The sequence below is a fragment of the Hippocampus comes genome, unplaced genomic scaffold, assembly GCF_001891065.2.
Source record: "Hippocampus comes isolate QL1 unplaced genomic scaffold, H_comes_QL1_v1.1 scaffold33, whole genome shotgun sequence".
Classification (NCBI taxonomy): Eukaryota; Metazoa; Chordata; class Actinopteri; order Syngnathiformes; family Syngnathidae; genus Hippocampus; species Hippocampus comes.
In genome coordinates this window covers 3,178-15,320 of record NW_017804842.1, presented here as the reverse complement: position 1 = coordinate 15,320, position 12,143 = coordinate 3,178, and the positions used below count along the sequence as shown (strand labels likewise).

The 12,143-nt window shown below is 53.5% G+C and overlaps 2 protein-coding genes across 2 annotated transcripts in view; both read left to right on the top strand.

Annotated features, from left to right (window-relative positions):
• Positions 1-6: 6 nt before the first annotated feature.
• LOC109517116 (calcium/calmodulin-dependent protein kinase II alpha) lies at positions 7-8,914 on the top strand. The gene is made up of 18 exons (XM_019872078.1): positions 7-259; positions 1,219-1,313; positions 1,436-1,495; positions 2,427-2,481; positions 2,583-2,648; positions 2,735-2,807; positions 2,906-3,008; positions 3,236-3,319; positions 3,906-4,000; positions 4,072-4,194; positions 4,297-4,380; positions 4,889-4,931; positions 6,778-6,815; positions 6,888-6,936; positions 7,060-7,135; positions 7,209-7,303; positions 7,387-7,615; positions 8,269-8,914. Exons 1-18 carry the CDS (start codon positions 198-200, stop codon positions 8,270-8,272), a joined length of 1,434 nt encoding a protein of 477 aa, XP_019727637.1. The 5' UTR covers positions 7-197; the 3' UTR covers positions 8,273-8,914.
• A 1,770-nt stretch (positions 8,915-10,684) lies between these two features.
• rps14 (ribosomal protein S14) overlaps positions 10,685-12,143 on the top strand; it is a 2,126-nt gene continuing 667 nt past the window's right edge. Inside the window, exons 1-2 of the mRNA XM_019872513.1 lie at positions 10,685-10,812; positions 11,479-11,737. Of these exons, the coding sequence (XP_019728072.1) occupies positions 11,484-11,737 (254 nt within the window). The 5' untranslated portion in view covers positions 10,685-10,812; positions 11,479-11,483. The remainder of the gene's footprint in view (positions 10,813-11,478; positions 11,738-12,143) is intronic.

Here is a 12,143-nt window from a genome sequence, read left to right as displayed (position 1 = left end):
GGGTTGAGTAGGCGGGGAGCAGAACCAGCGGAGGAGCCGCTCTTCGCCGTCCCCTCCATCTTCTTCATCATCTTCCTCTTCTCGCTCGCGCTGAATCAAACTGCTCTCATTCTCCTCCTTTTCAACATCCAGCCGGGGACCTTCACCGTCATCGCCATCGGCTTCTCCCCCGACTGTCGTCCCGCCGCCGGGTCACCATGGCAACGGTCATCTGCACTCGTTTCACCGAGGAGTACCAACTGTACGAGGAGCTGGGAAAGTAAGTGGATTCGTTCACTTTGCGTCGAGCGTGCGGACGGACGGCGAGTTCAAAAGTTGCATGGGTTGAAATGCGCGCTTGTGCGGCGAGACCGAGACGAGGTGGACGGATGGCGACCGGATCAAATGAGAAGGACGGACGGACGGACGGACGGACGGATGAGCGGAGCACCTCCGTGACCTCATCCCACTCACCACCTTCACACACGAGCGCGCGCTTGCGCGCGGGTCTCTTACATAAGGTGTGTGGGTGTACTCTGGAGAAGCGGCCGACATCTTTCGGCGTTGACGTGACATCCCGCAAAGCTGCGTGACGACCAGCAGCGAGCCATCCAGTATCGATCACCTGTCATCACCTGATCACAATCGGCTTCCTAACTGGCTCGACGCCTTTCCTTGTTTCTTGTGTTTCCTCGCTCCCGTTTGCTTTGGCCCTCATTCCCCCGCCCGCCTGTTTGATTCTTTTTTTCCCCCCTGTTTCCTGGCTCCCTTGTTTCCTTAACTCACGCCCTGACTCCTCGCTCCTCGCTCACTTGTTTCCTTGCTCCCGCCCTCTGACCGTGTTCCTTCCTTGTGACCTTGTTTGCATCCTTCTTTGCTCTTGTTTCCTTTTGCCTCGATCCCTTGCTCTCCTATCTCCTTGCTCCCTCTTTCCCCTCCTCCCTTGTTTCCTTTCCAGGCTCCCGAGTTTCCCCTTTTCCGTTCGGTACCTCCTCCCTTCATTCCTTCATTTCTCCCTTCGGCTCCCGTTTCCTCGCTCCTCGCTCTCTCAACCCTTTTGGTGCTGCGCTTGCTGGCTCGCTCCCGTTTCTCTGCTCACTTATCTCCTTTCCCGCCTTGCTTCCTTCGACCTTTCCTCTCTCCTCCGTCCCTGGTGTCCTTTCTCTTTTCTTTCTTGCGACTGCGTTTCCTCCCTCCCTCAGTTGATGAAGTTGCGTGTGCGTGTGCGTCCACCGGCAGGGGTGCGTTCTCAGTCGTGCGCCGCTGCGTGAAGGTGCTGTCGGGTCAGGAGTTCGCCGCCAAGATCATCAACACCAAGAAGCTGTCGGCGCGAGGTGAGACGCGACCGCTCGGCGGCGAGCGGGGGAAAGTCGACGCTTTGGGGCGGGAAACGGGCGCGGCCCGATGACGCCTTCGCCCAAATGCAAACGTTCTCCTCGTCTCTCTGTGTCGTCAGATCATCAAAAGCTGGACCGCGAAGCTCGAATTTGCCGGCTGCTCAAGCACCCCAACATCGGTGAGTCGCCGCGGAGGAAAAAAGGCCCGAGGATGACGATCATGAATTATGGACGCCGCGCTCGTCGCCGTGCCATCCATAATTCATGTGATGTCATCATCGTGTGACCGAGATGTGGTTGGAGAACACCAACACTGACTGAGCAGTGACATCATTGATTAGGATTGGGGCGGGGCTAAATATATTGAAGTATTTTTGTAAAACGGAATACATTCAGAAATGTGCTTATTTGTTGTTGTTTTTTTTTTCATTGATCCCATTCACTTTTTTGTACTTGATCATGAAACTGGTACAGATGAGTAAAGATGTGTTAAATAAGCATACGTGCACAGCCACTTCCTTTCTTCTCTCACGTCACATGTCACCCGCGTCTTTGGTCACATGACCTCCTCGCATTGAAAACGACATGCGCTAAATGCAAGGCACTGCATTTAGTTTGTCATGGTGAGCAGGGCCGCTGCTGCTGCCCACACACACACACACCTGTGTTAAAAAAAGCTCTCAGAGAGAAACAATTAGATTTTTCTCTCCAAACACTCCTACACGCTGCGCTAATGCTGTGCGTGTGTGTGTGTGTGAGTTGTCGGGAGGCTTTTGACGCTTTCACCTGAAGACACTGTTGCTTGGCAACACACACACACACACACACACACACACACACACACACACACACACACACGGAGCGGGTTATGTTATGTAAGCCTCCTCGCTATCTGTCGAGCATCGCCCACCCACACAGAGCTGCCATTGGACGCTCGACCTCAGCCAGCGTTCTGATTGGCCGCTTCGGTGCACCTGAGGTCATTTTTTTTTTCACATTCGCATCCGTGAAAAATGACACAACTTGAGACTCGAGGACGCGCAAGTGGCTCGTTAGAATTGCCCCAAAATGTGAAGTTTCATTTTTTTTTTTTTCCTCGCTCCCTTGCAGTGCGCCTTCACGACAGCATCTCGGAGGAGGCTCATCATTACCTCATCTTTGACTTGTGAGTCTTCTTGCCCGACCTCTGACCTATGATGTCATTGTCGCCGCCACCGGCACCCTTGGAAAGGCGGACTCCACATTGTGTGCGTGCGTGCGTGTCAGGGTGACAGGTGGCGAGTTGTTTGAAGACATCGTCGCCCGAGAGTATTACAGCGAAGCCGATGCCAGGTGAGCGGCGCGGCGCGGCGCGGCGCAGCGCGGCGCGTGAGCGTTAGCTTGAGCCAAAGCGTTTGACCTTTGAATTTTGTGGACAGCCACTGCATCCAGCAAATTCTGGAGGCGGTGCTTCACTGTCACCAGATGGGCGTCGTCCACCGCGACCTGAAGGTTTGCCGTCTTTCCTCCTTCCCCCCCCCCCTTCCCCCCGCCTCCCATGGTCAGCTAGCATGGTTAGCACGCGTGTTGTCGTCGTTGTTGTCGCGCAGCCGGAGAATTTGCTGCTGGCCTCCAAGTCCAAGGGGGCGGCGGTCAAGCTGGCCGACTTTGGGCTGGCCATCGAGGTGGAGGGCGAGCAGCAGGCCTGGTTCGGTGAGACCACGCCGGCGCCGTCAACGTGCTCCTTTCGTCATCGCCATCATCTCATCATCACGATCACTACCATCATCATAATCATCATCATCATCTTCATCGGCATCATCGCCATCCCCGATAGTGTAGGAGACGCCTTCATCTGCTATCGCCATGATGACCACCGAGCAACCATGTTGCTAAGGCGACCGCTGTGTGTGTGTGTGCGCGCGTGCGTGTGTGCTCAGGCTTTGCCGGGACTCCTGGATATCTTTCTCCCGAAGTTCTGCGGAAGGACCCTTACGGGAAAGCCGTGGACCTGTGGGCCTGCGGTCAGATCCCAACCGTCTCCACCTTGTCTTCTCTCTGTCAGTCCTCTCCTCGTTGTCCCCTTCTCATTTTCCGCACTCCTCTCCTTGTCTCCTGCGCCCTTTTTCTGTGCGTGCGTGCGTGCGTGTTGTTCTCTCTGTTCATCACCTTCTTTCCTCCACTTGTCTCCTTGTTTCCTCTCCTCAGGTGTGTCCTGTCTCCTGGGGTGTGTCTTTTGTGTGCTCAGGTGTGTATTGTCTCCTCAGGCGCGTCTTATACGTGTGTCCTCACTTGCGTTTTGCATCCTTGGATCCGTCCTCGGTCCGCCGGCTCTTGAGGCCGCGCTCGGCCACGTGCGCTCGCTCGTGTTCTTCCGCGTCCCACGACGTGTCGTCACTTGTCGTGCGGGTCCTCGGTTGCATCCCCAACCGTCTCTCTCCCAACTTTTATCTTGTTGCGCCCGGAGGCGGGCGCTCGGATGTGCTCTCGGTTGTCTGCTTTTGCATCTCCTCGCTGTGTTTTTTCCGTGCCCAGGTGTGTCCCTTTCTTGTCTGTCGCGCGTCGTCGCTCGTCTTTTTGCTTGCTCACGGGTGCCTTTTCCGCCCTCAGGTGTGATCCTGTACATCCTCCTGGTGGGCTATCCTCCCTTTTGGGATGAAGACCAGCACCGTCTGTATCAGCAGATCAAAGCGGGAGCGTACGATGTACGAGGTCACGTGCCGCCGCGGCCGCTCGCACGACCGTCGGTTGCCACGGCGCTCTTTGTCCTTCGCAGTTCCCGTCGCCCGAGTGGGACACGGTGACTCCCGAGGCCAAAGATCTCATCAACAAGATGTTGACCATCAACCCGTCCAAACGCATCTCGGCCGCCGAGGCCCTCAAGCACCCCTGGATCTCTGTGAGCGACCGTCGGCCTCTTTCGTTCGTGGGGCTCCAGGCTGACATGTTTGTGTGTGTGTGTGTTAACACGCGTGCGCGTGTGCCCCTTTGTGCGCTGCAGCATCGCTCCACGGTGGCGTCCTGTATGCATCGGCAGGAGACGGTGGAATGTCTGAAAAAGTTTAACGCCCGCCGCAAGCTCAAGGTAGGACGGGCCGACGGCCCGTGGGATCGCTTTCCACGCTCACAAGTGGGCGCCGATTTTCCGGCCCATCGCAAGTCACGTCCCTCGCGCCAACCCTACTCGTGTGTCCCCCCCCCCTTGTCCTCTCCTTCCTCCCTTTCGAGGTCTCGTTTCCCCCGTCCCCCTCCGTTCTTCTTTTCTCCCTCCATCGCGATCGTTTGACTTGATTCCTTGCTTCCTTCTTTGCCCTTTCTCACTCCCTCCGTTCTGCCCTCCCCTTCCTTTGCTGCTCTCCTTCCATCTCTTCCTTTTTTCTCCTTCTTTTTCCATTTCGGGACTTGCTCCTCTTCTCTCTTTGCTTGTCCCCTTCCTCACCGACAACCTGGTGTCCTCCCCTTGCTCCTCCACTCTCTATTTTTCCTCCCCTCGTACGCCCTCTGGCCTCCTTCCTCTCCTCTTGACTTTCTACTTCCTACCTCGTTTACTCCCTTCTTCTTCCTCCCTTCCTTGTTTCCTCGCTCACTTGCAGGGCGCCATCTTGACCACCATGTTGGCCACCCGCAACTTCTCAGGTGGGTCGACAGATGAACGGGTGCAAAGTTCATGTGAAAAATTTCCCGGTCTGACCTTTGACTTGCACGCTAACAGCAGACTAACTGCTAGTGAGCGCACGATTGTCACATTTACACCGTGTGTGTGTGTGTGTGTGTGTCTCGGGTGGGGGGGGTGTCGGGGGCAGCTGTGGTCCCATGTCAATCACCTTGTAGTCTATTCATAGCGGTTGTTGTTGTAGTAGCTCCCTTCCACTTCAACAAGCTCATAAAGTCCTGATCCTGGTCAAAAGACCTGGTCCAAGACCTGGTCCTAGTCCTTCTTCTCATCTCAAGTTTGGGTCCGGTCCTGGTACTAAACCTGGCCCCGAATACCATTGTTGAAAACTGGTTGAGGGCTAGAATCAGGTCTGAGACTGTTCCTAGTCTAGGCTTGATCCAAGGTCCTACTCATCCTAGTCCTAGGTGCTAATGCTAGATCTAGCTCATAGGGCTGGTCTCAAACCTGGATCTGATCCTGGTCCCAAGTCTAGACCAAGTCCTGGAGCTAGACTTTATCTGAGACAGATTCCTAGTTCCAGTCCCGATCCTGGGCCTGCTTGTCACAGTTTTAGTCCTGGTATTGGTCCCGAGGCAAGACTTTATCCAAGCGCTGGTCTTGGAACTAGTCCTGGTCTTAGCACTGCTCGTCTTTGACTGCCCAGGCCCCGGTCTTCGCCCTGGTCCGCCAACTAGTCCTGGTCCGAGCCTACTGTTCCGAGACCTGCACCGGTCCTAGCCCTAAGCCTGGTCCCAACCTTTCCTGTTGTGATGCAGACCAGACCAGGGTGTGTGTGTGTGTGTGTGTGTGTGTGTGTGCGTGTGTGTGTGTGTGTGTGTGTGTGTGTGTGTGTGTGTGTGTGTGTGTGTGTGTGTTTGTGTGTGTCTGTTGTGTATCCTGTGTCACGTTGGAGGAATGTGTGGTGTCGAGTGTTTGCTAAAAGTGGCCTCGTACTTGACTCCTGCTCCCCTCCACGCCCACATGCACACATTCCCTCGAGTCTTGGTGGACTGCGCGCATGCTGCTGGATGCTTTTTTTGCGGGGGAACCGGGGGGATCTTTTTGTTTTGTTTTGTTTTCCCTCTCCTGAGGTCTTTGATCACCCGGACCACATAAGAGCCGTAGATGGAAACGGACGGACACCCGCGTAGTGCTCCAGCCGCACGGTGTTAGGGTTGTCGCTGCAGGCCAGTAGCTCCTCAAGTCGACCGGTACGCGGACATCTCGGTGCCGAGCTGGTTTAGGTGGAGCAGTAGTCGCCTCCAGTGCAGCAGTCGGGATAACGCCGGTCGCGCTTGTGCTGCTGAAGTACAGCGCCAGGTACATCAGCTTCTCGGTAGGTGGGGCAGGAACCAGAGGCAGAGCGGACGTAGCGCACTTGATGTCAACAAATAGTTCGTACGCAGCTCGTGTACACACGGAAGGAAGGAAGGACGGATGGTGCACAGGTAGGATGCTGAGCGCAGAGCTCAAGTTCATTGGAAAGTCGTCGACACAGAAAGTAAGCAGAGCGCTCGATTGCTAAGCAGACGCACGGTTGTGGGGAGCTGGCGCGTGTCAGTGCGGATTTGGGCCTCGGGTACATGTCGTGGGCGTAGCGCAGCGTCGGGCGCAGTCGGAGAGCCGCGGAGAGCGTCGTCGTTCGTAAGCGTAAATCGGGAGCGCGGAGCAGCGGATCGAGTCTGCAGCTGCGAAAGGAGCCCGCCTCCATCTCGCGTACGTCCCAGAGCGACGTCATGTGGCCCGTGGTCCAGGCGGTGGCGCTGTTTGCCGTGTCCATGACGCTGTTGTTGCTCCTCTGCGTGTTTGTGGTCGTCCCGCCCGCAGGAGGGAAGACCGGAAACAAGAAGACGGACGGCGTCAAGGTGAGCGGACGCCGGGCTTGATCCGTCACTAACAACTTCCTGTACAGTAACGCGCACTTCCTGTCGCCGCAGGAGTCCTCAGAGAGCACAAACACCACCATTGAGGATGAGGACACTCGAGGTAGGCAAACGCAGGCCACGTCGCACACTCGCAACCACACGCGCACGCAAAGATGCACTCGCACACGCAGTCTCTCTCAAGTGTCGGTTTTAGTGAGCGTGTGTGTGTGCGTGCGCGCGCCAGTGAGGAAGCAGGACATCATCAAAGTGACGGAGATGCTGATCGAGGCCATCAGTAACGGCGACTTTGAGAGCTACACGTAAGTCGGGCCTTGGATGTGGAAGTGGCGAGCCCAAGTGTCGCTCGGTCACCGCCGCCAGTTCCTTCCGCAGGAAGATGTGCGACCCGGCCGTGACGGCGTTCGAACCCGAGGCGCTGGGGAACCTGGTGGAAGGGCTGGACTTCCATCGCTTCTACTTTGAAAACTGTGAGCACATTGCCCGTTCCTGCCCGCTCACTGCTACTTCCCGTTCACCGATCGCATGTTTGCGCACCCGCGCGCGCTTGCAGTGTGGTCCAAGAACAGCAAGCCCGTGCACACCACCATCTTGAACCCTCACATCCACCTGGTGGGCGAGGAGGCGGCGTGCATCGCGTACATCCGCGTCACTCAGTACATCGACGGCAATGGGACGCCGCGCACCGTCCAGTCGGAGGAGACCCGGGTGTGGCACCGCCGCGACGGCAAGTGGCAGATCGTCCACTTCCACCGCTCGGGCTCGCCCTCCACGCTGAGCAAGTACGGCTAGCGGGCTGTCGCTTTCGCGGCATGTGTCGCCGATCAAAAGATGACTCAAATCGGGCGGAAACAAACGCAGCTTTTGGTCGGAGCTTTGGCAGTCGGCTCGCACGTTTAGAGGCTCGGTGTCAGCAAATTCAGCAGCTCGCTCGCTAAAACTTTAGCGGTGAACTGGCTTTTACATTTTTGCAGCTGGCTGGCTAGAGATTAGCCAGGTCAAATTAAAAACAGATTTTAACTGGCTCACGTTTTGCAAGCTAGCTGTCTGAAAATTCTCTAGCTAGCTGGCTGACACTTTAGAAGTGAGTTGGATCAAATTTCACCGGGAGCTCGCCAGATATTTCAGTAGCTAGCTGGCGGGAGTTGAACAATTAGCTAGCTAAAACACTTAGCTGCCGAAGCCCAACACGATATAGCATTTTGTAGAAGGTGGCCGGCTCGCGCATTTTTTTTAAAAGTGAACCCGTCATTGTCGCAGTTTGCTCGTGAGCCGTGCGTATCGCTTTGTGAGAATAAAGTTTTCCTGCTGCCTAAAGACGGCTGGGAGAGGCTCCGGCAGGCCCGCGACCCTCTCGAAGATAAGCAGCTCGGATAATGGCTGGATATTAATTTTTTTTCTTTTTTTTTTTGTCCTCCATCTGTGTCCCACTTAGCTAACTTCCTACGTTGGCGGTCCTTTGATGAGGTCACCGTCACCCGGACGACCAATTGAATGACAGAAGGCCGGTCCCGTCAACAAATAGGAAGAGGAGGCGCTTGAGGGTGGGGCCGAACCGCAACAAACCCCTTCAATGTTAATCCGTCCATGACCAATCAGAGCCCCGTCCCTTTTTTATTTATTTATTTTTTTGGGTTGCTTCAGCCACACCCCTCATTGTATACCCTTAGTTCTGTTATCATGTGACTGATGAATAACAGACCTCCCTCACCACACACGTCACAGAACTCCCTGTGGCCAGAGGGCTTAACATAGCTCAGCGTTGCAAAGTGAAATGTCTATCCGTAAACAGAGAGGGAAGTGGCAAGTGTGTGGGTGTGTGTGCATGTGTGGGTGAGAGAGAGAGAGATTTGCCAGCTAACCAGTAGGGGGCGGTATGACCGAATCCAGTTGTTATCGCGATTGCTACATTTTGTTCCATCCAGACGCTTCCTTCTCTCCTCTTTGACCTCTCGAGCTTCCATAAACTCCTCCACTTTGACTCCGCCCCCTCAGGGGTCTGCTCCTTCCAAGCCCCGCCTCCTTCACTACCCTTGGGCGGAGTCTAACAGACATAGTAATAATTCAAAAGACAAAAAAAATAATCATTTGATGTCTATTGTCTTTTGAGCTCGTTAATCCAATTGAAGAGCTTTCACGTTCAATTACTTTGTCTTTTGTGGGTGTGTGTGGTATGCGTGTGCGTGTACATCAGTGTCTATACGACTGTATGGGTGAGTGTTATTTTGTGTGTGTGTGTGTGTGTGTGTGTGTGTGTGTGTGTGTGTGTGTGTGTATATGATTGTGTGTGTGGTGTATGATTGTGTGTGGTCTTGTTACTTGTGTGTATGTGTGTGTATGAAGAATGTGTGCATTTGTCAGAGTGTGTGTGTGGGTGTGTGTGTGTGTGTGTGTGCGCGCTCTTCTTCCGCTTTCAATTGCATGCGTTTGAACTTTGACACGCAACTTCCTGTTTGGAGTGGCTTCGTGCTCATGTGATTTTGGGCTTGTTTACATCCAAGCAAGATTCATGTTTGATTTATATCTACTTTTTCCATTGATTAGCAACTTTCGATAGACCGACCATTCCCGGGATGTTCTTAACTCCGCTGCGTTTGTTTCTCTTTGTTGGCTTTAACTGCTTTGAAAGTGAAATCTTCTCGCGTGCTCAGTGGAAACCTTCCTGCCGTTTTGACTGGGCGCTGATGCCATCGTCAGACTGGAAATGCCAGGATTTTTTTTTTTTTTTTTTTTTTTAGCAATGTGAGCCTGCCTTCCAACTTGCAGGGTTATCCGATGTTTTTTTTTTTTTTTTTTTTTTTTTTAATCGCTTTGAATGTGAAATCTGGTGCGCTCAGTTATTTGGAGGCTGATGACGGCCCACGCGTCACATTGATGTACAGGAAGTAGTGTTTTTTTCCCATTTCTAGGGTTTTTTAGCTTTAGCATTGTTAGCAGCTGTTGCTTGAGCTCTGAGCTAAGACGCTAACTAGACCAACGATGCTAAACATGCTAACGGTCACGTCTCTCAGGTGAAGCGACGACACAGAAAATGTAAAAAAAAAAAAATCAAAACAAATAAGAATTCCAAATAAAAAAAAAACTGTCAATGTTGTGACGTGTCAGCGGCTGCATGCTCGCTGCGTAACAGGAAGTGAACACGGGTGTGCGTGCGCGCGGGAGAGAACGTGCACGTATTTCTCCTGCGTTGTGCAGTGTTGTCGAATTTTAAAAATCAATTAAAAAAAGTGGATCAGAATGACGTATTCATGTGATTTTTTTTTTGTTTGTTTTTTGGACCAGCTATTTTCAAACCCCTTTTTTAACATCAAGTCTTGAAAAGAAAGTACCAGGGATTTAATGTGTGGAATCTGAAAAGATTCATTCGAAACACATCGCAAACCGTCTTTCCCTATAATAAAGGGAAGTGCTATTCTACCCCAACCCCTCCAAAAAAAAAAATAAACCATTTAAATTACATAATGTTTTGGGATGAAAAAATAGTACAGACGTGGGGACAACTCAGTAAGCCACAGTAATACGTTATTTGAGATTCTTTGCAAAGGATAAATAGAATACGCCTGTGAGATAACGATATTCAAGAAATGTCCACTTTTAGTCCGTCTGGATCTTTTGGCGTCGAGAACGGTGACGAATGAATGGATGCTATTTTTGTTTTTTTTACACCAACGTTCAAACCTCTAAATTACATTCGAGCAGTTGACCATGGCACAAAGTGTCACATGAGGCTTTGAGCCTTTTAAACAATGCCCGAAAGCTTGAAGGCGTGCAGTTCGGCATCCAGTACACCGATGTGCCGTCATCCAAAAGCGCTCGCCGCTTCGTTTTGACCAGGAGAACCCCGCGCATCCGATCATCCCCGCCACCAGGGGGCAGAAGCGGGCGGCCGCCTTCCCGCGCCAAGTGCGGCGGCAACTTTAACCCCGGAAACGGTCGCTTCTTTCTTTTCCAGTTGGATCCCGACAAGCGATACACTGAGGTGAGAGCCGTTCGCTTCGCCATCCTTCTCAATCGCCTTTGCTTGAGTTCATCGGCACTTTGTTTTGCCGCGGGCCGTCTTCGTCGTACTCGGTGGCTTTTGTCGGCCTGAAATTGTCGTCTTGGATGCGCTCGTTTGCCCGCTTTGACGCCTTCCCCGTTTGCCCGTCGCCATCCTCGACGCTCGCCGGCCGCCTTTTAAAACGGGACGCGAGCCGCTCGCGTGTTCGTCTGCAAACGTTCTCGTTTGGCACCGAAAGACCGATACCCTCCTCTCAGTCTCAGAGGGCGAAATTTCCCCGCTGGCACATTGAGGCTGGAGGTGCGCTCGTGTGACGTCACGCAACAGCGAGTCGTCCAGAGGGAAACGGTCGCGAGCAAATCGTCTTATTCCTGTTGACCCCCTTCGGAATCGCGTCCCACCGAACCGTTGAAGAGCCTGTGTCGTGAGTGTTGGAAAACGTAGCCCCATTAAAGTGCCCCCTGCGTATATACCCCACAATGCACCTTGAAAAGTTGTGGAAATTTCCGGTTAACGTGTTCACCGTGTGTTTTGCGGCTAAGTGTGCCTATTTGGGAAAGATTTCGCTTCATGGGCAAGGGTTTTGTTTTTCTTTTGGCCAAAGCAGATGTGTCACAATGTTTTTTTGAATGTGCACATGACTAGACGAGATGGCGCCGCGCAAAGGCAAGGAGAAGAAGGAGGAGCAGGTGATCAGTTTGGGACCTCAGGTGGCCGAGGGTGAGAACGTCTTCGGCGCCTGCCACATCTTCGGCCGCGTGACGGGCGGCATGAAGGTGAAGGGGGACAGAGACGAGTCGTCCCCGTACGCCGCCATGTTGGCGGCGCAGGACGTGGCGCAGCGCTGCAAGGAGCTCGGCATCACCGCGCTGCACATCAAGCTCAGGGCCACCGGCGGCAACCGGTCAGTCGCGCGCGCGCGCCGTCTCGCCTCGCGCCCCCCGGCCGGCCGCACTGGAGCACTCTCGAAATCAAATCGAATCTGCCGTAAATTCCAGACTTGGAAGCCGGGAAATGTTTTTGCCAGGCCCCGATGTGTGCGTGCAAACCGCATCGTTTTTCATCGTATCTGAGCGCATCGGCACGCCAGAAGCAAACCGTTTCAACGAATGTTTTTCATCTGCAGGCGAAGCTTCGTGCCAAGTTTGTGGGCGATTAAATAAAATCTCTTGCGGGATTTTGTAAAACACGAGCAATATGAAGTCAATTCAAAATAGTGGACACAGGCGTTCCGCGTGCCTCCCTCTTTTCGATTTATTCGGAACAGGGTGCAGTTGAACTGGGGCGAGGTTTTAAAAAAATGCCCGTTA

What these genes read in the sequence shown, in the direction of transcription:
- LOC109517116 (XM_019872078.1), top strand. Translation starts at nt 198, where the DNA reads ATGGCAACGGTCATCTGCACTCGTTTCACCGAGGAGTACCAACTGTAC. An exon ending in CATTACCTCATCTTTGACTT is followed by an intron (nt 2,482 to 2,582) that starts GTGAGTCTTCTT and finishes CGTGCGTGTCAG; the next exon opens with GGTGACAGGTGGCGAGTTGT. An exon ending in ACGCCCGCCGCAAGCTCAAG is followed by an intron (nt 4,381 to 4,888) that starts GTAGGACGGGCC and finishes GCTCACTTGCAG; the next exon opens with GGCGCCATCTTGACCACCAT.